Raw genomic sequence first — 26,838 nt, forward strand, 5'->3', positions numbered from 1 at the left:
TATAAAAGTCTAGCTAAGAATTTTTTTTCTCCAAGTGTAATTTGCTTGGACTATAGACTAAAGATTTTTATTCGTTAGCCTATTATAACTACAAATATAGTTTAATAAGGTGTATCTTTTCTATCTTATATTTTTATTCTCTATTAAATTTCCATGAAATAGTTAATTAAATATTTTCTGATTAATTAATATGCAGCTGGTACGTAGGAGTTATGGAAGTAATCTGGGTACTGATTCTAGAACTTGAAATTAAGAAAAAAGATCATACAAAAGTATATCCGTAAACTCTTTGTTATCTCTGTAAACTCTGAGTTACGGCTAGCGAAACATTTCGCCAAGATTTCGGTTTCTCCGGTAAAATGAGTCGTACCGATATTTTTTTAGGCGTTATCTAAGGGGTAAAGTTGATGGTTTCTTATGTTTTTAATCTGAAAAATCTAATAAAATAGATCCCAGAACTGTATCTTTAGTAATGTAACGAAAAACGGGGAAAAAATTGCTTTTATTATTAAAAATTAACCTGAACAAAACTTAACAGGAAAAAGTTTTGAATTTGTAAAAATTAAAAACAGCTGTTTTAGTGCAGTAGGATTAAATCTTCGAAAAATAAGTTTGGCAACACTAACTGTATGCTTCGAAATTAATTTGAATAATACCAATTGGTGTCATAAAATTGTGGTTACATGTTAATAATAAATTTTAGGTTGTTTGTGACCTAATTTTATATTTTAATTATTTTTGAAAATAAAGTTATGTATTGTTTTTGTTTGTTGTTCTCTAAACTATACCTAAATTTTTCCAAAAAAGTGAAATTCCGTTTTGAATTCTTTGTTTTGAAAAATGCTGCTTCTTTTTACTCGTGCAGAATATGCCGATATGTTTTTTGTGTACGGTATTTGCAATGGAAGAATTCTGACTTAGGTATCTAGGACGAATAGTTCCGAATTTTTAATAATCCTCTTGAGAGTGGTACACCTCCCAGTGCTCATGTTTCACTTGAACGTCAAGCGGTACACGTTGATGAAAGGATGATACAGCTTAGTCCTACAACGAGCACACAAAACATTTTAAAACGACTCAACATTCGACAAAGTACAGTATAGAGGATATTACGTGCTCATGGACTGCGCCCTTAACTTGTTCACAAAGTTTAAACCTCCAGCTTGGTGATCATGCCAGACGACTGCATTTTTTCAGCGGGTTAATAATAAATAATTAGAGGTTACTGTTTTTGGACGAAGCTACTTTTACTCATAATAGTTTAAATAACACACGGAATTCACATCCGTGGTCTGAAGAAAACCCAAATGCTGTAGTTGAATTAGATTTTCAGATTTGCAGCAACGATGTTTAGTGAATTTTTGGTAAGGCATCATCGACAACCAATTAATGGACCTTTCCCTCCCTACTAGAACAATGTGTCGCAGGGAGAAATTATCGGAAATTTTTTTTAACAATTAGTTTCTTACAGCGCTTAAACATTTCTCATTAGTGAAACGAATTGAAATGTAATATAGCACCAACGCATTTCACGAATGAAGTAAGACAGTTCTTAGATGAAAAATTTGCGGGTAATGTATTGGACGTAGAGGGCCGGTAAATTGGCCACCTAGATTACCGGACCTTACTCCCTTAGATTACTGTTTATGGGGATTGATGAAATGCGAGTATACAAGCAAAAGGTAGACTCACTTGATGAACTGATCGCATCTTAATGCTGCTTCCCTCATCAAGGAACGCGATGTTATGTTTGCGAGAGAAAATGTTGGGAAGCTAGTTGGAAAGTGCATCGATGTCAATGGTGCAATTTTTGGAACATTATTGTAAATTAATTCAATATAAACCATATTGAATATATATTTTTTAAAGTAAATTTTAAGTATTTTAATTTTTCAAAGGTCTAAATTTACCTTACTAAAAACAGTTGATTTTAATTTTTACAAACTCGTAATAATATCTTTGAAGTTTTTGCTCTGTTTCGTTTTTAATAAAGTTGATTTTTTTTTCGTTTTTCGTAGACTTTATCATTAATTTTCTCAGAATTAGATTCTCTACAAGTTATGATAATAAAATTTATGCATTTATTTAGTCATTTAACAAGATTATTGTACTCAAACCTAAAAAAACGGGTTTTTCATCGCCGAATTTTTCTGATTTATGTTGACTATAATGACAGGAGATCATTCCAGGAGATGACAGGAGGAATATAATACAGGAGATACAGTTCTGAGTTTTATTCGATTTTTTAGGTGAAAAAACGCAAACCATCAAGTTTACGCCTTACATAACGCTTTAAAAATCTCAGCTTGACCCCATTTCACCGGGAGAACTGAAATACGTCGAAATATTTCGCTAGGCGCAACTCTATAACAAAGCATTTTTGGACATAACGTTTGTATGACATTTTCCCTTTTAAAGTTCAAGAATCAGTCTCCAAATTATTTTCCTTTACTACTGAAGCATTCTGTACATAGAATGTGTTTGGAGTTGTTTTGTTATGTTAGACTGTTATTGTTCTTGGGTGTATTTTGTAATTTGTGTGTTAAATAATAAAATAATTTCTCATTAATTTTTAAATCGGTGCCTGCTGCTGGCATATGTATTTATTTATTGTATTACAGTTGTCATCGCTTGAGCTTCTTTGATTTAGATATTCATCTTATATCGCCCATCTTTTGTATTTTTTAAAAATGATTCTATTATGGTATGGCACGGTACATTTTCTTAATGAAATATTTTACCTTATTTATTCTTTTCTGTTAAATTTAGTCATGGATTTTTTAATTCGGTTTCAAGTGATATCTATTTGTTCAGTCATTAGAATTTAATAAGCATCAAGAGCAGTAACACTGCCTCCAACATTTTTTTAACTTTAGTGTTCTACAAAAACCAGTTTATTAAATGAAGCTTTACCATTTGATTTTTTTGCTGTGGAGCCTTTTTTTGTATTTACTTTCAAACTGAACTTCTTTCTTAGTAATCATACCATGTCGTTTAATACTTCTTTGGTCTTGTTTGTTTTTCCCCACAAAAATGTGCAATGAGAGAGTAATCTTTATATGTTTATTATTTCTCCTTGAATTGTTACTCTGGTCTTAAGTTTTATTAATTCCTTTATGGGTTTTCACGCTGTAAAAAATCAGATATGTACTTCATCTTTGGTTTTCTGTTTGGGTATGCCTTCTGTACTTCCACTCTCATCATAATTCTTGTGCACTTTATCTTGAGAAGTCAAGATTTACCATAGGTTTTTATGCCTTCCAGTATAAAAGGATTGTTTTCAGCATGATTCGTAATATTAATTTGGGACTTTTTTTTTCTGTTTAGCCTCGGGTAACTACGTTTAGATAATTCTTCAGAGGATGAATGAGGTTGATATGTAATGAGTGTAAATGAAGTGTAGTCTTGTACATTCTCAGTTCGACCATTCCTGAGATGTGTGGTTAATTGAAAACCAACCACCAAAGAACACCGGTATCCACGATCTAGTATTCAAATCCATGTAAAAATATCTGGCTTTACTAGGACTTGAATGCTGTAACTCTCGACTTCCAAATCAGCTGATTTAGGAAGACGCGTTAACCACTAGACCAACCCGGTGGGTTAATTTGGGACCTTAAATTGTTTTACTTATACCCGTGCTCTTTCTGCAAGGAAGCTACTTTCCACTGAGAGTATCTTCCACTTATCCTCATTGTTTTTGTTTTTTCTTTTCTTTTTCTTGAGGTGGGGGAATCCATTTTACAGACACCAAAGCAGTGTCGGGGTCGATAACAGGTTCCACAAGAAGTTATTAGATGTGTATGTAGTAATACAAACACATCATACTGCACACTACCAACTAAACCTCCACCCCTGGCTATCCACCCTTCCGTACCGCTGGTATGCATTTCATCAGGAAGTGGGTAATACGCTCTCACACACAGTCAGACACCACAGACAATCAGACATCGAGCCTCACACACATACAAATACATTATTCATCACAACAGACTACATAAGTTACACCACACACACTTCACAACAATCATCACTCCAGAATACATACCTCACACCATACACGCAACACCTCACATCAGATCAGTCACATCCAATCGCATCGAACAACACATCAGACACTTACAACATACTTATCACCTCGGCCGCTAACAGACGCGTGAGCAGAGTGCCTACGACCTCGTCGCTCCCAGGCAATCCCCACATGTCTTCCACACATATGGGGGACCTTCTAGGTGCTCAGCTGGGGACCTGTTCGCCTTCGCACCCTCCAATGACCCCTTTCTTCTTCTACCTCTGCGGGACTTCTCCCAAATATACAGTTTCTCCATGATCTTCTGTCCAATTTTCTGCACTTTCCATCATGATCAGCTGCAGGTCCTGTGGGAGGAACATTTTCCTTCTATCTATGGTATCCAATATTTCCCTCCTTACATCCTCAAATCAGGGGCAGTAAAAGAAGACGTGGTATGCTGTCTCTTTCTCATCTTCACACATCAGACAACAAGCAGAATGATCTAGTCCAAACCTAAAAAGGTATTCCTAAAACCCACCATAGCTCACTAGAAACTGTGATATCCTCTTTATCTATAAACTCCCCTAGTTAAAATTCTTAATGCTGGTCAGACTTATTAGTTCTGATTTTTCTGTTATGGATGAAAATACTTTTGTGAAAGCTGAGGATACATCTCCAATCTTATAAATTCTTAATATTATTTTGAATCGCCTGTCCTAATTTCCCGTAGAAGCATAAGTCTGTTGGCATGAAATTTATTTTTTCTACTGTATTCTTGTTTTAGAATTTTATTGAATTCTGTTCTTAGTGCATATTCTCTTTTGAAATTACTCTCAATAGTTTTCTCTTCTTCCTCTTCTAACAGTTCATTAAATAATTTCCACTCTATTTAATTATCTACTCTCTTCCTTCCTTTATGTACTCTCCATCTGTTAGCTCTTTCTGTTAAAGTGGTCAACCGGCTTCATTTATCATAGAAATTCATTTTGACACATTTTCTCAAAATTGTTTTGTCCTTCTCTAAATATTTTTTTCTAATAAAAACCGCTTACTTACCAAGACCTGGTTTGATATGAACGTGTTTTCATTCTAGTATTGAACATTCTCAGTGTTCTTGTGTGTCAGCAATATTTGTTTAAAATGACTGTAGCAAGAGGGGAATATTGAAAGATGAAGGGTCTCCCCCTTTATCTATGAATTCCAGTTCCTCTTCAACTTGGAATTATAACTGTTAATATGTTAATGATTAGTGAAATTGGCTAATTTTGTTTGTCAAACTGTTTTTTCTTAATGTAAAATCTGTAAAATATTTTCTGTGAATGTGTGTTGAAGGGATTATCTGTCTGTTACTCTTAACATAAAAATTGGGTCTGTTGTTACAGGTCATCTCCATTGAGGATGTTTCAGTTTGTGATGAATATTTTTTCTTTTGTATAGAAGTTTGCTGTATGTTCTAAATTACATTTTGGTTTAATTTCCTGGGAGGATGATGTTCTTTAATTTGGTGTTTGATTTACGAATTTTGTTTGTGGTGAAGGATTTATGCTGTGGTACAGTTTGGATAAGTTTGCTATAAGTGTTACTTATGGGTTGCATATTTGTTTTCTCTTGTATGTATTTGATAATGTGCACATTTTTTATGATAATTTTTCAATGAGCACGGGATTGTTTCAGTTTCTGGTTACTAATAGTTTTCAGCGTGGATATATTTGTCAGTGGAGTTATAAAACTCTGATAATTAAGAAGTCCAGTATCAGACATTTGTTTACATTTTTGACATTGATTGACCGTTTATCGTTATTATTTAGAAGCTGCTACTGTACATATAATAATAATATTCATGAAATAAACTTATAGTTTATTAGATTTTCATAGAATATAATTCAAAACGTAATCATCACTCCATATCGATTAGATTTTGTTAAGATAAACAATTGCAGTATTTAAGATTTCTTCCTGTTGCTCTAAACAACCTTTAATTCAGGATAAAACTGCTGTTCAAAATATCAGTTTGAAAAAAAATGAATGATAAATTAGGTATTTAATGACTGACGATTATGTTTACCAGTTTTATTATTTTAAAAGTTTTACGTTACAACATGGACAACTCTATTAATAATATTAATGTATTGTTTGTACAGTACAAACAACATTGTACATTGTACAAACAATGTACAACAATGTTTGCACTGTTAAAATATTGTTATTTTATATATATTAATAGTAGTATTAATATAAATAATATATATTTTTTTAATTTATTTATTATCAGGACTGATAATAGTTATAACAAAGAAAATCCATCAGTATAATCCAGAAAGCTACGTATAATTACAAATGATAACATTAATAATAATTTCTGATTCTACTGACCTCTGTGATAGAGTGATAATGTCTCAGTCTTCACCTGGAAGATCCTGAGTTTGAATCCCAAAGATTAGGTTTGATGTACTAATCGCCCATTTTTGTACACAAGTATTGTGCTTCTATGTAAAAAAATTAAATTAAATATTTTTGTTACAAATAATTGATATTTAAGTTTTATTTTCAGTACCCCATACCAAATATCTTTTTTTATGTTATCTTTGCTATAAAATATCTTTCTAATCTGTTAATTGGCCTATAGGAATATTTACAATTAAAAATTCAGAATATTAAAACCAAAGCATAACATCGAATTTTTTTTTAATTGTATTATTTAAAACAATTCAAATTAAGGTATTCATTTAAAATAAAATATTGTTAGAAAATTTTACTGTATTGACTTTATTTTATCTATACCATATTAAACGAGGAAGTAATAGAAAAGAAGATTGTAAAAAAGCAGGATTAAAAAAATTGAATAAAATTCATTAATTTTGATAGTTAATATTGTATTTGTGGTAGTATAATAATAATAATACTGAGTGGTATTAATAATGGTACTGGTAGATTTAAAAAAAAAAACAATTATTTCTGGTTTTGGTATAATTCATAATTCTCTAATATCTATTTGTCCATGAAATATACCCAGATTTTTTCTGTTTTTTATGTAGGATGTTTGAAAAAAATTCTACACAAATTCAGAAATTTAATGTAATAAAATTTAATCAATCACATATAAATCCATAGAACTTAGCAAAAATCGATACCATAGTTTTTGCTAAATTTAAATATAATTTAAATGACAAATTTTTTTACTATTGTTTTGAGATCAATTGTTATTAATTTGGTCTCTGTAAAGATTTTTTAAATTTATTTATTAATTGTTACATTTACACAATCATTTTTGTGATTTTTTTTCTTAGGTATTTTTAAAAACAAAACAAACAATTAAAATTTGTTATTTTTTAATAAGAGGAATACATAATATTAAGAAGAAATATATAAATGATCAACTATATTGATTAAGAAATATATTCATAAATTTCATTAAAATAGTATCTAAAGTAATAAAATATTTTCTATAAAAGACATTCAGCAATGTAAAAAATAGTTAATTGTGGAAAAAATTATAAATGAATTACATCAGTTTTAATTTATGATATTTATTTCTTATCATTACTTTGAAAGTAAAACATTATTTCAGTACAAGTCCCCTTTTAGAGTAGAGTGAAATCATCATTACTATCCACTCACTGAGTGGAGTGAATGATGTATTTTATGTTAATATGAATTATGTTTTCCATTATACAAATTTGCTACCCAACTCTGTAAAAATAAACATTTTCTGGTAGTTGTCCACTTTTCCTGATTTTTCACTTTGATTTTTAATTTGTTTATTTACTTTTGAATTTATATATTTTTTTTCTATCATCTTTACTTATGAATATGCAATGATGAGTAATTATGAGTTATCATGATTACTAAATTTATGAATCAAGGCCAATTCACATTGAAAGCTAGGCTATACTATGCTAAATCTTGTCAGTTTGGTTTCACACTTGTTGTTAAATTAAGCTATAATTTCTCTTTTTCTCCTTTCAAATTCAGTACTGTTTCTGATCTGCTTCAATCCAGAATAATTGTTTAGTTAAAACATTTTCTAAAATTATCGTTTTTAATAGGAAATTTTACCTTTAATTAGCCTGTAATTACCTGAATCTATGTTCATGTATATATTATTTGTTCAATTAATAGTCCCAATGAAATATAAAAATACTTATATTGAAACAAAAAATCAAATTTTTATTAAAATAAAAAAATAAATAAATGTATTGAACTAAGATTATGTAAAATTTCAAAGGTTGAACAGACTTGAAACTGTTAAATTTGCCCACAGAAATTTGGTATCTGAAGGTATCTTAATCTGATAATAAAAATGTATCAATCAAACATGTGAATGTATTAAAATAAAAATGAAATTTTTTACAATCTCTTCAGTAGTTACATTTTTTTAAAACAAAAGTAAAATAAAAAAATATTACAAAATATAGTTCATTTTAATTAGCAAATAAGTGTTTACTTTCCTGTGTATTTGATTATATTTTTTATAGTCGTATATTTGTTTGTAATAAATTGAAAATATAATTTCAACACTTGTATGGCTGTATTCAATAGTTAAGCATTGCACCCGTTATCAGCACTGCATCACATGTTGTCTTAACTTCGTTATCTGCTTGACCTAGATAAGATATGTGAGGATAGGAGATGGAAAACTAGCACGGCCAGCAATCTGAAAAAAACATAGCGTGGTGTGACAAGGAATAGCTTAGCTTCGCAATAATAAACATGCGAGAATCGACATGTTTAAATATATAGTCTAATATTTGTCAAAAAAGTTAGTTTGGCAAATCTTAGCTAATCTTTCTCTATGTCCTCACTAGTTAGACACGATATATATTACGCCCCGTTCAACAGCCACAGCAGGAGACTGCTACAGAACACTATATGTCGCCTTTATAAGGTTACCGGCTTCACCTATTCACCTGAGAAAACAAAATGTAATCTTTTCTTGCCTGCGGGACTATCTCATTTCGCTAATTTCTCAACGGAGAGCTAATTTCTACTTCTCCTGACGTTAAGTTTTTAGGTTTATTTTTTGATAACTGTCTTACGTGGGTCAAACACACCAACAATTAAACACGAAATGTTTCAAACTTCTAGTTATGCTGGGAGTCCTTAGCAACACCAGTTGGGGAGCCGATCAGTCATGTATGTTGCATATTTATTATTCCTTTGTTCGTTCCCGTTCAGATTATGGTGTGTCGCCTACTCTTCAGCGCGTCGTATGGCGCTGAAGATGTTAGATGCCGTATCTTCTAACATCGAGTCAACGTGCTTTTCTTCATATTCGTGGTGCTTTTAGATCAAGTCCTGTCGCTAGCATACGTGTTGAGTGCGGTGAACTATCACTTTGGGATAGACGGGATCAACTTCTAACATTTTACTTTGACCGTCTTTAAGAGTAATCGAATCATCCAGTTTTAACGCAGTCTTTGCGAATCCTAATTTAGAAAGGTGTGAAGACATCCACGTTATACTGCACCTGTGGGTGTTCGTACCAGGCGTTTACTAAACCTTATAAATGTTGACTCATCTTCTATCCAACGTATCCTTTTCGGCAAAGTTTTGCCGTATTCTCTCCATGAGAAACCCAGACGCAATAGTACTCGTATACTCAGATGGATCGAAACAAAATGATACTTTTGGATGTGTATTTGTTGTTAACAGCAGAACCTATATGTTTGGTGTATCCAGTATTACAGGTGTATTTACTGCTGAACTGTACGCTCAAAATACCACCATATCCTTATCTGCAGTGATTTGTGTAGTGCTCTCCAAGCTTTAGAAGATTTGTATTCTAAACATCCTCTCGTTACCGAAATCTATGATACAATCGTTGAGTTGAACTACCGCAACATAAGTGTGAGTCTTTCTACTCACAAGTTTTTGATGTCGGGGGAAAACGCTCCATTATGCCAACGATGCGACAGCCGCTTGACTGTACACCACATCCTTGTGAATTGCATATGTTACGCGGCCTTGCGTCTGTCTTGTCTAGAAGCATTCGACAATTAATGGGCAACGATAAAGAAATTTTAGACCGGGTTTGTTATTTCTTAAGTCCGTCCGTTTATTCTCAAATATTTAACTTACTGTAGTATGTATCAGCACTTAATGCTAAATGTGATATCGTTATGTTTCTTACAACAAATATGTGTCCGGGCGATGAAAACGCTGGAGCGTTTTTCGCCCAGAAAAAACAACCTGGACCTTAAGAGCCAGTGCATCCTCGGTATCTGGTATGAGGACTGTCAGGGACTTTTTTTCCTGTGCAGTGACTGCTTAATAAGTAAGGATAACTTCTTAAGTGTCTGTTGGATAAAGCTGTGTATTCTAAAAAAAAATATATAAAAAAGTATCTTAATGTAAAAAAAAAATACAGAAAGATCTTCTTGACTCTAAGGAATGATAATATATTTATGTATAGATTTATATATGTAAGTATAGATGTGTGTGTGCGCGCGCGCGCATGCTCGCATCCATGGTGAGAACAAAAAGTTATGCAACCCTAAATTCATTAATCCACTGATATAAGAAATTTGCTTTTACATTAGCAGTAATGGGTGTTTTAGTAATGGTTGACCTTGTAGCAATAATATTTAAACAACAATCAAATAATCTCCCTATTTTGTTGGTTGGTGGCAGGTGTGTTATAAAAAGACTATCATGTGTTCTGCACAATCTCACCATGCATTTATTCTTGAAAGTTACTTTAAATCGTAATTGATTTAAGTGTCAGGAAGACTTTGCTGTAGATTTTGCTCATCAAATGTGGCCAGTAAGTCAACAGCTTTTTCCATAATTGCTTATTTAAAAAAAAAACCAGTCATGATTAATGAAAATGGTTCGGCCAGCCATCAGTTGTAAATTATGACTTTAGAAGTGTTTGTTTTTCCTTTGAATGATCATCTCAAAAGTCAATAAGAATATTCTAACTCAAGAAATTGTCCACAAAAACACAAAGAAGTTAAGAATTCTTCTGCATTGCAAGATGTGTATTCACATCATGCAGGAATTTTGAGAATCTGATCATAGAAAAAGACTCAGTTATGGCTAATAGTTGATGTTTTTGTTTGTGTCAGTATTCAGATCTTGGATAACATTTTCTTTATTGATGAGGGATGGTTTCATCTAAGTGGGTATCTAAACAGCCAGAAAAATCAGTATTGGAGTGCAGAGAACCCACATGTTTTTCATGAGACTGAAAAAAGATCAGAGTTTAGTGTGTGATGTGTTTGAGTAGAATAGAAAATATATCCAGTAGTAAATGGTCATCCAGCTCCTTCATCGTGCGTAATACCTGTGCAAACATTTTTGAATTTTTCAATCCATTCGTAGACACTCCGTTGAGGCAACACATTGTTTCCGTACTGTACCGAAAGTGTTTGATGAATTTCGGCCCCTGATACACCTTCCAACCACAAAAAATGTATCACTGAACGTTGCCCTTAGTTGGTGCAAACAGAAAGCGAAGCATCCATGGTTAACGGCAGGGCAGCGATAATGGAACTAACCTAGCAGCATCAAACCTACACAGATATAACCATGCATGCGTCATCTATGCAACACGACAATACTACCAACATAAACAAAAATATAACTAAATTGCAAATAATAATTGACTTACCCTCGTACATATATACATAGATTTAGACAAAAAAACATTGGCAGCACATGAACAATTTAAAAAAAATTAAATTATCTGAAAAATCCCTCTGTCAGAAATCATGTTTATGTCATTTTTCCCCTTTTTTAATCATAGATACTTTATTTACTCAAAAATGAGTAAGATATTAGTTTTTATGTAATTTAGTGAAGACCACTCAAATTACCTTTTTTCATTACCTTATTGTACTATCGTGTGCTTTACTTTTACCTACAAGAATTGAAGGTTAAATGTAAGGGAATTATTAAAAGTTAAATATGGATCTATTATATTACTGCAGCTTATCGTTTAATCAGTTTGAAGTCTGGATGTGTATCGGCAACATTTTTTGTTCAAAAAAATTAAAACATTGAAATTCAGAATATAATCCTGGTTGTGATAAGTGATTTTCTTAAGTCTGTGCTTACTGAAGGTAGATTACACCTCTTATCATGTAATTTATTCTTTTCAGGTTAATTACAGGTTACTTTTGAGAAATATAATTCAAAATACAACTTGCGTTTCACTTTCTAAATGTGTATCCAGACATTTTTTCAGAATTATTTAATGAGTCATATTACTGATAATCATCTTTGAAGCGGTTAGGTAATCCATTTAGTATGTGGTGAAAATCAAATAACTGATATCTGTAGTTTTTTTTCGTAATAATTATTTTGTCAGTGTTTACTATTAGATTTTTATATTATCCTTAGTGCAGTGGGTTGTATGTTTATCTGTTATATTGTGCTGAGTATTTTATTTTGTTGAGTTCTCATTTTAATTCTCAACTAATGTGTGTATGTATGTATGTATGTATGTATATATATATATATATATATATATATATATATATATATATATTCATGTGTTGGATAGAGAGTTGTTTGATACATTATTGTATCAATTGGGCTTGTTATTTTTATATTCTTTACTAAAGTGTATGTTGGATTGCAGTTTATTAATATGTGCAGAGCTGTATAACTTTTGTCTTGTATTGCCTTTGGAAAGAAGTATGAGTTTATCAGCATAGCACTGCCAGTATAATATTTCATTTGTTTGATTTTTACTTGTGGAATATGTATGCATCTTTTAAGTATTTTATAAATATGTAAGCCAGGAACCTGGAAATGGTTGAAGAACTTGATATGACTGGTTAAGTGCCTTATTTGTTATTGTATTTAGCATATATAGTTTGTAATGCTAATGCGTTATTTGTCTTGCTGATCAGTGGATCTGATGAGATGTTTATCATAATGCATATGAGAAAAATGAATGTTATACAGTCCTTAAATACTTGCACTGACTGATATTCCTATACTTTGCAGCCTAGTTTACTTAAGAGTGTTTGTAGTATGCTGCACATAAAGATTACTATTAAGTCAGTGTATTTTACTTATTTATTTATTTTTTTATAGTATTTAAAGTACTAAAAAAATACAGCAAATAGTACTATTTGTAAATAGTGTTGTTGATTGAAATATAAAAGTTGTATTTGAAGTGAAGTTCAAATACAACTAATGTTAATTATTTCTATTTTATACTGGTTGGAGGCAGTTTTTTTAATTGTTTTTACTTTACAGTTTTATTATCATTTGTATAGTAATATTATTTAATGACTAATGCATTTTAAGTGAAATAAATAATATTTTATTTTGCAATTTTTCATGTTGTAAACGTTTTACGATTAAAATAAATGTTTAAAAGTCATAAAAAAAATAACTAATCCTATGATGCATTCGTATCTTAGTTACGATTGCATCATACAGGATTCATATCTGTAGAGATGATTATCTCAATATCTATTTGTCATAGTTGAGTTTTGGTGGTTATTTTTTTTAAGCGGTTAAAAGTATGATGCATGAAACTTTTAACCAAATAAAAAGAAGTTTGTAAATTTATAATTTTTTTTAAACTTCAGCATGCCAAAATCGTTTTTGTCTTTCTCTTCATCACGATTCTTATACATTTTGTATTTTCCATTCTTCAAATTTTGTTTTTTTTTTCATGGGACTTTTTTTACTGTAAGTTAATACTAGCTTTTGCCTATTTTATTGATTTATTTATTTCTTTCCTTACTCTTTCACTGAATGCATTTAAGTGTGGTTTGCTTCTAGCTGTTTATAGTATTATACAGTATAATATATTGTGGAACATTTTTTTATAAATCATGATTGATTGACTTTTTTGTTATTATAGGCATTGTTAATTTTTTTTCTATTATGAATTCTATATCAGAAAACCTTATGAAATTTACGATATTTATTTTTTATTTTTTTTTAATGAAATGTGTAAAATTATTCTACTTAAGTAATTTTATTTTTTCTAGTTATTGAAAAATATATTTAGCGATTAATTTTATTGTAAAAAGTTTCATAAACATAAAAACTGGAATATTTAAATTTTTACTATAAAAACCAGTTTAAACCGAAATAATAACTCCAGAATATTACCCAAAAATATAAAAAAACTTTTGCTTTTGCTAATTTATTTTTCTTTTCCATCGTGTACTATTTTAACTCATTTTTTAAACGTTTTGAATCTGGAACAGTTTTATAAATTATCATGCAGAATTGACAAATGTTTATTCAGTATTTTACAATATGAATAATTTTTTGCATAAATGTTTTACTTTGTGCAGCGCATTGTAGAAATTTTATTACGTAATAAATTTTTCAAAATTGAATTTCTTTTCTACTGATGTAGACTTTACTGTAAGATGAAATTTGAAAAACTTCTGAGCAAGTTAAATTTTTCTCAATTTTAAGCTTCTTCAGAGTTTCTAAAATAGTCATTTTTTAACAATTTTTGTATTTTACTTATGTATTTTTGATTAAATTTATGATGTTTTGCCCACTGTAAATTCAATGTATCCATCTGTATTACACCATCGAATTAAATGAATTCTTATTAATCATAACTAGATTGATGACATTAAGATAAAAAAATTGTATTTTTTTTAAATATAGTTTTTTTCAAAATATAATTTTGTGATAACTTTTTTATATGACTGCATTTTTATTTTTCAGAATCAATATTTATTTATGAGAGTTATGCTGTAAAAATATTTTTTACCATATTTAATGTTTGGTGTTTCACAAAAAAAGTTGTGCATTTTAAAATTAAGTTATCTTTGAATAGAATTATAAATGTGAATTGACTATGTTTGTGTTTACCTTGGAGTAGATAACTGAATATATTCAGAGTAGCTTTGATACTACTGATTGCATTATTGAAAGCTTTATTGTGGTTGAGCGTTCAGTAATTTAATTTCAGTCTGTTCATGTAATTGAGTGATACAATTTTGCAAGTTGCATGTGTGTATTATGTTTGGTGATATCTTTTAACCGGTTTAAGAAAAGCTTTGCAAGCAAACGTTTTTCTTCAACTGTGAAGGTAAGTTAGATCCTTCAGAAGATAAACAAAAATAGTTCCTTCCCTGATTTCAGATTTTTGTGAATGCCTTTTAAGAAATTTTTGTATAATTTTGTATTTTTCTGTGATCGCTTGTTTGCTTCCTTGTTAGTGAATCAACGCATGACAAAAAATATTGAACAGTTCGAACTGTAACATTCCCACACATTTCTTGAAGATAATTTCTGAGAAAATTTTGATTTTCAACAGTTGAAGTCACTCATTTATGAGGGGTGGACTTCGTAAAAACGTCATTTTTTCATTTACAATATTTTAAATAAAAAACTTCAGTCAAGATCAGAGTCATAAATCAAGATAAAAATTGGTTGTTAGTTTCCAAGGATTGCTAATACAAGCTTGCATATAGACTTATTTCAGAACTACTATTTATTGAACTAGTTAACTTTCTCAAATCTTGGAGACCGTTTTCTTCTTGTGTGATTTGACATTTTTCTGGAGGAATTGGGAGACACGGAATTACCCAATAGGCACTTTAGCCATCTGGCCTTCTGTGCCACCACCGATATAGATTCCTGAATCGATCCACAGCCATCACCAAGAAATTCCAGTTAAATTTTATTATATTTTGGCCGAATCTTTCGTTTCTTTTTTTCACTATAAAGCCGCGTAAAATATAAAATTGATCTCTCGGTTCGAAACTAGACACAAAATTGGAATCGATTGCCATTAGGCAGGAAGAAAAGGTACGGACAAAGTAACAAATTATCGCATCTTGACAATTATAATTAAGGGCATTCATTTTTCTAATTAAAAGTTGTAAAATAAAATCTGTAATTATTTATAGCTATATATCACGAATAATATCCTCCGCTTCAGCGTTTGATTTATGAAATCGCGCCAAATTTAGAGCGTTTCCTTACGGTTTAACACGGTCTGAAATCTCTAGGGCTTCCTCGATGACTTACTCAGATGTGTTCTCCGTAAATCCACCAAGTTGTTGAAAAATGAATATAACGTGGCAGTTGTCACCTTTGCCATGCTAATACTCGTAGTATCTTTATTATTAAATTATTTTCCGAGAGACTCTTAACTGCTGGAATTAATAGAATTAATTCTGTATAGGATAATTATAATTCATCACCAGCTATCTGCTGATTCATCTTATTAAATATTGATTTTTTTATGTGTTATTGATATTTTTTAATGTGTGTATTGTACCTTTAAACGGCGAATCTGTATAAAAGGCTTCATTAAAGTATATTGATTGACAATTTATTTTTAACTTGTAAATAAACATGAGCGCCTTAATTTTGCCGATTTGCGGTAAATTGTACGTTTGTCTTTACGTACAAACCGCCATACCGTGAAAAAAATTAAAAATGAATTTAATTAAATTCTCATGCGTTATGCAGATCGCTATTTTTATTAAGTAGATCACATCATACTCTCGTTTGGGCGATTAAATTATAAAAAATCTCTTTGTAGTATCTAGTTCTAAAACACAAGTCTGTAAGTTTTGAAAATAAATGAAAAATTTCACGCTTTAATGATGTGATCTTCACTTTTTTGGAATAATTGAATTTTATTCTTGAATGGTGACATGCACGTAGTTTATTTTATTATAATATATGAATTACGTTCGTTTGTAGAAAATCGTTTCAATCGGAAGACCAAATTTTCTTTTTCTTTTTTTTGTAGCGGATCAACAGTTTGTTGCCTTATTAAATGGTTATCAGTAAAATACAAAATGCGGTGTCATGATTACCATATTACTTTTTTTAATGATATTTTATTAGGTAGTCAATTCGTGTCTGTTTTTTTTGCATGTAAGAGTATCTGTCGGATAAATTCATTTTTGATGTTTTTTGTTTGTTTTATTAATATTAAAACAGGTTTTAAACGTGTTTCATAATTTGTTTTTATTCGGTCGACTTGTATTTATTCTGTTAATGATTAATGGTGTGAGATTTGCGGTAAGTAATGATTACTGATATTTTAGTAGAGAGTTACGTATTGCGTACAGAACATCAACCGTTAAAATGTCGCAAGATTACATAACGTAACATAAGGACAAATTAATAAAAGTGTAATTATTTTGTTGTTACAGTGTACAAGAAGTCTCTGGGAGCCGATCTATATGGGGCAATGCGTCTCCAGTAGGTCAGGGAAGGGAGAAATTGCACGTAAAAAAGGCGTACCACCCACCAAATATCCTTTTAAAGGACCTCATTTTAAGGTAAAAAGGAATTTTTCTATTATTATTTTTTACTTGTTTAAGAAGTAAATTAATTTAGTTACGTTAAAAGAAGCGTGTAGATTTTAATGTATATATATCTTCAAAAATATTTTTTTGTGCTACGTTATATTGTTCAATCGTGTTTACTATTCTTTTTTTTTCTATTACTATTTTAATAATTAATTGTATTGTTTCCCCGTTGTGTTTTCCCTCTGACATATATATATATATATATATATATATATATATATATATATATGACAAAGTCATTAATTCAGCTTCAGTGATTTATCTATATTCGTGCGCACACGCACGCACGTTATACACACAAGCACTTTTTTTATATAAATTTACTTGTTAACATAGTACATATTTTTTGTTACTCACATTAACGAACAGCTGACGATACTCAAATTAAAGAAGAGACTTGATGAGCTTTTTTCAATACACTTAGTTGCTTTTTCAGGACTTCAATCTGTGAAAGTTTAATCGGCTACACTGCCTGATAATAATAATAGTAGGAAGTAAACGTACAAGAATGGTCACGAAACGCTCTATTTACGTTATTTATATTATATTTAAAAATTGCAGCAACTGTTGAATTTGAGTTAAGATCACCCTCGAATTTTCATTTTTTTTATGAAACTTGAAAATTCAAGCATATGAAGATTCAATTTCATCGATGAAGATAGTATTTGTATTATTTTTTTTTAATTATGCTCATTTTGCTTTATAATTTATTATGAAATTTGACATTTTTTAGTCGTCTATGTCAAAAAAAAAAATTAATATCGTTTAAAAAGTTTGTTTCAAAATAGTGTCATAGTCATTTTAATTTTTTTCTTCTTTTATTTAATAAATTGTGAATTTATTTTTTATTTAATTGTTTTTTAAAACATTAAAAACTCTATAATCTTTATATGTCTATTAAAACATTACGTCAGCTTTTTAGTAATATACGTATGAACCCGAAAAGTTGTGAGATAAAAAAAATAATTCTAATTATTCAGTCATAGTCGATGAGTTGGATTTTTCAAAAAGAAGTAAAATTTTAAAAGTAAAATCTATACGGCTAATCGTGTCCATTATTAATGTAATGTAAATTATTAAGATAATGTTAAATTGGTTGCACTTAACACGTTTAAATTACACAAGTCTGCGATGGTTGTGTTCTTTAGTGTTTGATAATTGATTCTTAGGTATTTTAGCGCTGAATCCGAAAATAATCTTCATTTTTTCCCATCACGTCAGGACTTTTCGCAAATCGCAATTTTTTTTTTGTAAAAGTTTAAAAATTGCGAAAATATGATACAATAAAACAGTTTAAACTTTTTTTTTTTTTTTTTATAATAATAAATCGATGTAATATATTCATTCACTTCTTTGGCTTATACTTTGTATTCTTATAGCTAAACAGTTGAGTGGTCCGAAGAGAAGGGCGGAGGGGTCATCGACCCACCACTTAATTTCCGATAAAAATTGCCACACGGTAAGGGTAATTTCTATTATAATACATTTTTTAATTAATTTTTTTGAGGTATGTATCTCCTTTTTATTGAGGTAAGTATCTACTTTGGAAACCCATTCCCTTAATGACGAAGTATGTAAAATATTTAAAATTTTATTCCATGTGTTGAAGTTTCTTTGGACGGTTTATACTCTGCTTCGCGCTTTTCCTTCTATATTCTCTATAGGGTTCATCTCTGTGTAACTTCCAGCAATAGTCTGCCATCATCACAATAGTCCACTTTCCTTGATACCTCCTTTCCATTTCTTTCGTGTCCTGATGAAATCTCTTCGCTAACGGCACCCAGATTTTCAGGAAAATAGTTTTCATGTGAATTTAGAAAGTGAACCCAAGCTCATGGAACAGCCTAAATTTTGTTCTTGTGCAGCATGTTCTCAACGATTGATTTGAAGTTCGGGTCCTTCTAATTGCCCAGAAACTTGCTTATTTTTCTGGCATCTTTTTCTGCAACTTTTATTTGTTTTTTCAAAATTACCATGTTTGAGAATTTTTCTAAGGTTATTACCAATAAAGGCACCCTTTTTTAGTTTTGCGGTTGATAAGACTGGAAATATTTTACAGATGTATTTAAACGATTTACCTTCTTTTGGTAAGGCTTTGACAAATTGCTTCATCAAGCTAACTCGATATGCAGAGGCGGCAGGAGAACTTTTTTCGGATCTATGAGAGCTTTTCGGAGCACATTTTTGGTTACAGGTTCTAATGAAGCTCTTTTTGGCCAATCTTTCCTTATCCAATGATTTTCTCTATCTCTGCTAACCCATTCACACAAAAAAACAAGGAATCCTCCTTGCCGTCCTAGCAACATCGATATCATTTTGAGATCGCTGCACGTAATTCATTTATGATTGTCGTATGTAATTTTATCGAGAACGATTTCCGAATTATCGTAACCCTTACTAATGGACAGAATGTCCGTTGGATATTGACAGATACGTATTCTCATTGTGAAGAAGTACAACTTTGAGCCCTCTTTTGGACGAATCTATGAACAGTCTCCAATCGGTACTTTCGTACGGATTGTTAAATCGACCCAAAAGTGGAACCACAACAAATTGAAACCGTGAACACCAGTCGAACAAAAGTAACTATTATTGGTGTGATTTCGTGGCTCTCGCCACACCATTGGAACTCCAAATCTGGAAGCTTCTTGTTCACCTTTGACCTCAGTCTAGGGGTGCCCAAGTTTTATTTTCATTACGAAATACTTGAGGTACATTTGCCGAATGAAACTTGTTATATTTCTTTTTTACCTTTCCACCATTAACTCACCAGAAATGTAACAAAAAGAATCGGCAGAATATTTGCAATCGCTTGAAGCAATTTCGAAACGGTAATTTTGCGTTACGGCCTGAAAAAATATTTTTCACCGAGAGAAACGCGTTTCATCGCAAGGACGGAAAAAATCTACTTACACACGCTGATAGTTGAAACAGCACTGGTAGTAGTTACACAGTGCATGAGTGACGCGGAAGCTGCCAATAAATATGTTACTTCTTGTTAAGTCTTGTCACAACCTTTCGGCCAAGCTCTCTCACTGCCTCACTCCTCCCCCGCCCAACGCTTCAGTCCACTGAACTGTTTAGCTATAAGAATGTATAATACAAGCCAAAGAATTGAATGTATTATTAAATTTATTATAAAAAACGTTTTACGTCTGTTGTATAGTATCACATTTTTGCAATTTTTCAACTTTTTTACAAATTTTGAATTTTGCTATTTGCTAAAACTCCTGACCTGACATGACGGAAAAAATGAAGGTTATTTCGGATTCATAGCTAAAAAATACATAGAATCAATTATCAAAGAATAAAAAACATTCCGCAATCCAAATTTTGCAAGCTTGTGTTATATTAGTCTCTCATAAACAAAGTATCGACTTCTTCCCCTATCTTCTTTTCATTATGATCGGCGTACATTCTGTTCGTACAATAATTATAAAGTATTATATCTTTAAATATCATAACGGGTGACCGGGATTTTTATTTTGAAATAGTATTTCTTTAAATATTTTAATTAGTTGTCTGTTACGTTGTAATCGTTTCATTCATAAATAATGTATAGTGAGAAAAAAATACGTTAACCCTTGAATTTTGTTACAGTTTTACTTTTTTTTTAAGTGTATTTTTCATATTGGCTTCAAACCAGTCGGTTTATATTTAGGGCGAGAAATTTTTTAAACAAATAAAAGCCAGTGTTGATTTTCCCTAATATCGGCTTTCTTTTATACCATTTATAGTAGTTACTGATTTACTCATACGATTCATTTCATGTAATATGTGCCAAATTGTTTGTTAATTTTAAACATAGAACATTTGTAATTCAATTTTGTTTTATGTCTTTATTGTTTGATAGATTTTTTTTTAATGTCTAAATGTTTAACGAAATAGGTATATGTATGCTGTAAGGGAAATTAATTTGAAACTTTTCAATACCAATCGTATCGTTTCTACTATCGATTTTAAGTGTGGGTTAACATCTACAGTGTTATTGTTGGTTGCTACGCTAAGTTAGGCAGGCTTGTTTCCGTAACAATACGCATATAAATAAGATTAAAAAAACACGTAAGTGTAAAACAGTTTAATTTCAATCGTGTACCTTGTAATTTTTCTCGTAGATTTATTTTGAACATTGAAAACGTAAAACGTTTTTTCATTTTTTTTAAAAATTGTTTACCTAGTAAACCAGTCTCTCTCGTTTATGACATTGTTTTTCAAAACATTAGAAATACTTGATCCGTTTTAATGAATTTAAATCCAAATCGTGCTTTAAATATTTTTGGTATTTATCGGTAGTCGAAAGCTTATCTAGCGTTCCTCAGAGTACCAGAAGAGGAACCGTCGATTAGAATTCTAAAAAGATTTGTTTAGTTTTTATGTACTTTAATTCTTGTAGACTTAAAATGTGTTGCTTAAACGCAATTCCAGAGAGTGAATTGCAAAAATAATCTTTAATGCAGAGGTTGACCGGATATTATTGAAAATATAATTTTTGAAAATTAAAGATCGTATCCTTTCCGAATAATACGAATAAACTACTAGAAATATACCCGCTAGACTTAATACTGTTTTCAGTTTTTTGCTAGGAAATGTTTGAAAAATTGTGTATTGATGTATATTATGTTAATAAATTATTTCTGCATATTATATATTTTTATTTGTTTGTAAAGATGGAACTGATTCTGTATATATATACTAATAAAATATTGATGTTACTTTTTATTTATACCATTACATATTATTTATTTTGCTGTGGGTTATTAAGTTAATGATCGGAGACGAGTGTTATATAACAGTTTTTTTCTGAAAGTGCATTTTATGAAATAACTAAAATAAAAAAATACCGGTTTAAAAATAGCTTTTTCATGTTTGTGATCCTCACCACCCACGACAAGATTTTTTTTTAAATGACGTTATTTTTAAAAATAAAACATGCAGTTCTGGTTTATAATAAGCCATCGATAAAATCTTTTTAAAATAAGATTTTTCTAAAATTGTTATGAATAGACATTGTTAGAATTTCAGGGTAAACAATTACAATTACGATGACAAAAAGCGTGCTCAAGGCTGATCAGTTAACACGACAGGATACGATTCAATCTATAGAAAACAGAGAGTAATGTTTTGAATGTAAAACTGGGTACACCTAGAATATTACCCACGGAAAAAAATTATATGTGGATATAATTAATCTATCAGTCTTATTATTTCTGCAAGCATTAATTATTTCTTTTAATTACAAGTACTGCTTTTATAATAGTTATTTCAATAGAGAATATTTATATCTTAAACGTAATGCTGACCTCTGTGGCGGAGTAGTACCGTCTGTGCCTTCCATTCGAAAGGTCCTGTGCTTTTATATTTTTATGTTACAAAAGTCATCGATCATAAGCGGATGTAATCGAGCGAATAGTCTGTAATTGCTTAAAAAATGAGATAGTATGCTTGTTAATGATGATTGTTCTGGTATTAAGAAATTTGGTCGCAATATTATTACTTTTCTTCTGTTAAAAAAAAAAATTTTCTGTTTCATGTTTAGCCTACTCCTGATCCTGAAGGGGAAGATCCCGGCATGTGACGATTCCGGTCCTCACGCCACCCTCTCCGTACCTAGCCGTGATGGGCTTTACCGGAGGTTATCTTCTGAACCCGCAGACTAAATAACATCTTTCAGTTAAAGCTTGGCCTCCGTAAATGCCATGAATATTTCCATCGGTGTAAGAACGTACTATCAAGAAACACGAAACGAAACAAAAAACAAAAAATTCAAATCTGTGATCGAGTGATGTATTGAATTTTTTGGTGGCAGTTTGTGATTTTATTTTCAATTTTTGTCCCTTCAAATCTTTTACTAGAATTATTCACTCTCTACAAGTTAATCATAAACTCGAAAAAGATAAGCTTTTTGATGCTTAATTTCAAATTTGTTTTCTATACAAGCCGTTGCAGGTTAAGGATGTTATTTTTTTTATTAAATTGCAAATCGAACAAATTAATGCAGAATATAAATATGTATAATGTTTTTCCTACAGAGGTCATTGTTTGGAATCTTACCTCTGAAATTCAGAATCTCTTTTCTGAATTTTGATAAGTTCATCCTTTCAATTTCTTAAAAATCGATTCGGATTTTATTGGATATAAATTCAAGTACAAATCGATAGTTTGTAAACTTTTCTAGTTTTGTTTGAAACTCAAGGATAATAACGAAAAATGTGTGTACTCCGAGTAAAGATGTTGATACTTTATTGTGAAACTTTATTGTGCGCACCGCATATAGTGATGATTTAGCTTTTATAGTGACCCTACTTTTGTGTGCGCGCGCGCGCATGTGTATATTAACACGCAGAGTTGTTTTATTTGACATAGAATATTTTCTTTCGTTCAGAGGAAGATATACTCGGTGATAAAACGAAACTACTACTCAAATGATTATGGGAAAGCGTTAGCGTGAGTAAAGTGTACGTTACGGTTATGACGCGTATCAAGTACGTGAGGTACAGAGGTGCCAAGTAACTTTTCTGATAGTCCGATCTTGTGATGTATAGAATAAAGGTTTTCTATGTTCAATACCACTATATCATTTGTTATACATACATGAAACGGCTCATTTGGCTCAGTGAAGAAGGCAAAGGAAACCGCTTCGCTCCTCACTTCTCCTAGTAAGCCTGGCATGGGATCTTGCTATTTTTAAAGATGTCTTTATAATTTTTTGTGAGTAACTCATGTCACCGACAGCGATTATGTCAGCGTATGACTATGTCAGCGTATTATGTTAACTTGCGTAAGTACGAACATTTAGTAGATTTATATTTTTTATTTACTTATTTTCATCGATATTACTCTGCAGGTTATTGGTCTGTATTTTGTCAATTTTATACCGTAAAGTTTGCACGCACGGTTTACCGTAATCGAAAAATGGAATTATAAAAAAAATTCTGTTAAGGTAAAAAAATTAAATCAACGAAAAGTAAAGAAATGTTTATACCGTAACTGATAAATAAAGCATCAATAAATAGATTCATTGTGATAACAAATGAAAGTCGATTAGATATGTTTACTGAAGAATGACAGGCATTAAAAATCTTTGTTATTAATTTATGCGTTATTCAAGATATTAAAAAAAGCTTTCTTCTGGGTTATAGTAATTACAGGTTAACTATCAAAATGGTCCCCACCGTTAAAGAAATTTACTGCTTAAAATTAGCATAATTTGCACAGAAGTATTACCTTTATCTCAATTATACCTCATACCGAGGTATAATACTCATACACTCTTGTATAATCAATTATCTCATACCTTTATCTCAATTTTGATTTAAAATTTTTATGCTTTCTTGAAAACATGTCTAAGGAGATCAGTTAAATAGCGATTGAACTGAAAAATCATAGTTTAGAAATAAAAATTTAGGGAAAATAAGTAATGGCCAAAAGTTAAAAATAATTTTACTCGGTAGAGATTCTCAGTTCGGCCAGTATGTAATTATTTTTATTTTTTTTTTAATCAAGGTTTACTATTTATTACTCGGACTGGTTTCGATGAATCATATCTTTTTTTTAGAGCGCTTGTAAGTTTTTTTTTTAGATAACTGAAGTGGGAAATCTTTAACGAAATACCACATTCTTTGTATCGACGGTTTGAAAAAAATTTTCATTTTTTTTATCCTCTCAGTTATTTAATAGTACTGGGTTTTTATAGTGTAATTTTATACATAGACTCATATCATTTTAATAACTAAATTATTTTCACGCAAAATTTGTTGGAAAACTTCAGGGTAAAAACAATACATATGTCTCAATCCAGATAACTTTAAGCTCACGCTCGATAGTAATCTCTTTTTTATGTTTCTTTGCATTCCTTTTCTTTCTTTAATCAAGCTTTTCTTTGCGTTTATTACGAATGGATTTTTTCGTTTCAGGAAGGTTTTTGTAGGCTTTTTCACATCTTAAATAAATAGAGTTGAAGGTTTCGTCATCCATATATACTATATTAGAAGGAAACTTAATTGGAACGTTAAAGTATATAAATGTGCAAGTAAAAAAAAAGGGGGGAAGATGTGTGTTTGTCAAAAAAAACGTCTGCTATTCTAATGTGTGACATTTAGGGATGTGGAACCTTTTTTTTTTAAACCTCCGGGTCTTGACTGCGGACCCGGAGGTTTAAAAAAAAAGCAATTCTTTCCGCAGAGGATGAGATGAGAGATGTGGTACCTATGATGACGCCTCCTTGACCGATTGTAAACAAAATTAAATCGCATCAGTAACTCAGAAATTGTCGTACAAAATTTCATAAAAATTTCTTTATCCAGTCTGTAGATATCAAGCAAAACAATAACTGAAGAAAGAGAGAAAATTATAGGTTTATATCCACTCCCCAGAATAAAATCACCCAAATAAATAAGAAAACTGTCGTACAAAATAATGGAATCACTTCATTAGCATAAGAAAGTAACATTTACGAGAGAGATCATCTCTAAAGTAAAGACCTTTTCATTATAAAAAAATGTATTCTGAAAACTTAATAATTTTTTTATTTCTCTTAAACTACATACCTTATACTACTCTATATAATCGCTATATGAATTAAGACTATTATCGTAGCCAGTTTCAATATACCCTCATCGTATTCTGCCGCCAGTCCATTTAGGCCACTGATTAACAGCATTTTTAAGTTCATCATCACCCGTGAATTGGTTACCACTCAAAAATTCTCTCAATTTCCCAAACAAATGTTAATCAGAAGAAACTAAGGCCAGACTCTATGGTGGGTCCATTGTGCTCATTAATTCTGTTATTTCTAAACCTTTCACACCATTTATGAACTTTCTTAAATTCATTACATTATCACCGTACACAGCAACCAACTGCCTATGAATTTCAGCCGGCTTAACGTTTCGATGGTTTAAAAAAGTATGACTCCCATGTATTTCACAGTCGGCGGCAACATCGATTTTCCTATTAATTTTATAACGTAATAAAATATACTACAACGCGACAACTTATAGACAATTGAATGTGTACATTACTAGCGTGGCCATGAACGACACAAGTTCGCCAACCTTAAGGGGAGAAATTTCTCAGCGGTCTTTACTTTAGAGATATTCCTCGTAGTTCAGAAATGACAAAAAAGGATAAGAAGTTTTTGTCTCCCTCACCGCTGTACGGGAGTTCAAATAAGATACTAAACACGATCGCAAAGCATCGTATTTATCAAAGGAACATTAATTTGCCAGAAAAGGATTGACCTATTCTTTGAATAACATTTTTGTGGTACTGGATCTTTAATATCCGTATCATTCAAATGCCATCAATGTACTCAATATCCCGGGAACATCGCGCCGGTTTCATTCAAATCGGTTTATCCCGTCTTGAAAAGAACACACTTCCTCCAGAATTTTTTAACAAAATTGTGTTATTATTGTTAGATGGGATCGTTAAAATTCAAAATTTGACGTTTCAAATAATCGTGATGTGGTTTGGTAAACCACATTTGCAAAATTTGACCCGATTTGTATACTTCCCTAATATAGTACTTGTACACTGTGTAGCTGTACAGTATATTAT

The 26,838-nt window shown here is 30.8% G+C and overlaps 1 protein-coding gene across 7 annotated transcripts in view; it reads left to right on the forward strand.

Moving 5' to 3' along the window:
* LOC142322131 (uncharacterized) overlaps window positions 1-26,838 on the forward strand; it is a 391,713-nt gene that overhangs the window by 17,032 nt on the left and 347,843 nt on the right. For all 7 annotated transcript variants that reach the window (XR_012755782.1, XR_012755784.1, XR_012755783.1 and 4 more), the window contains one exon: window positions 17,122-17,250. Coding sequence is in view for 4 of the 7 variants with exons in the window: in XM_075360849.1 (XP_075216964.1) it covers window positions 17,152-17,250 (99 nt within the window). In the remaining 3 variants the exon portion in view is untranslated. The remainder of the gene's footprint in view (window positions 1-17,121; window positions 17,251-26,838) is intronic.

The sequence above is a fragment of the Lycorma delicatula genome, chromosome 3, assembly GCF_047948215.1.
Source record: "Lycorma delicatula isolate Av1 chromosome 3, ASM4794821v1, whole genome shotgun sequence".
In the NCBI taxonomy this organism is placed as follows: Eukaryota; Metazoa; Arthropoda; class Insecta; order Hemiptera; family Fulgoridae; genus Lycorma; species Lycorma delicatula.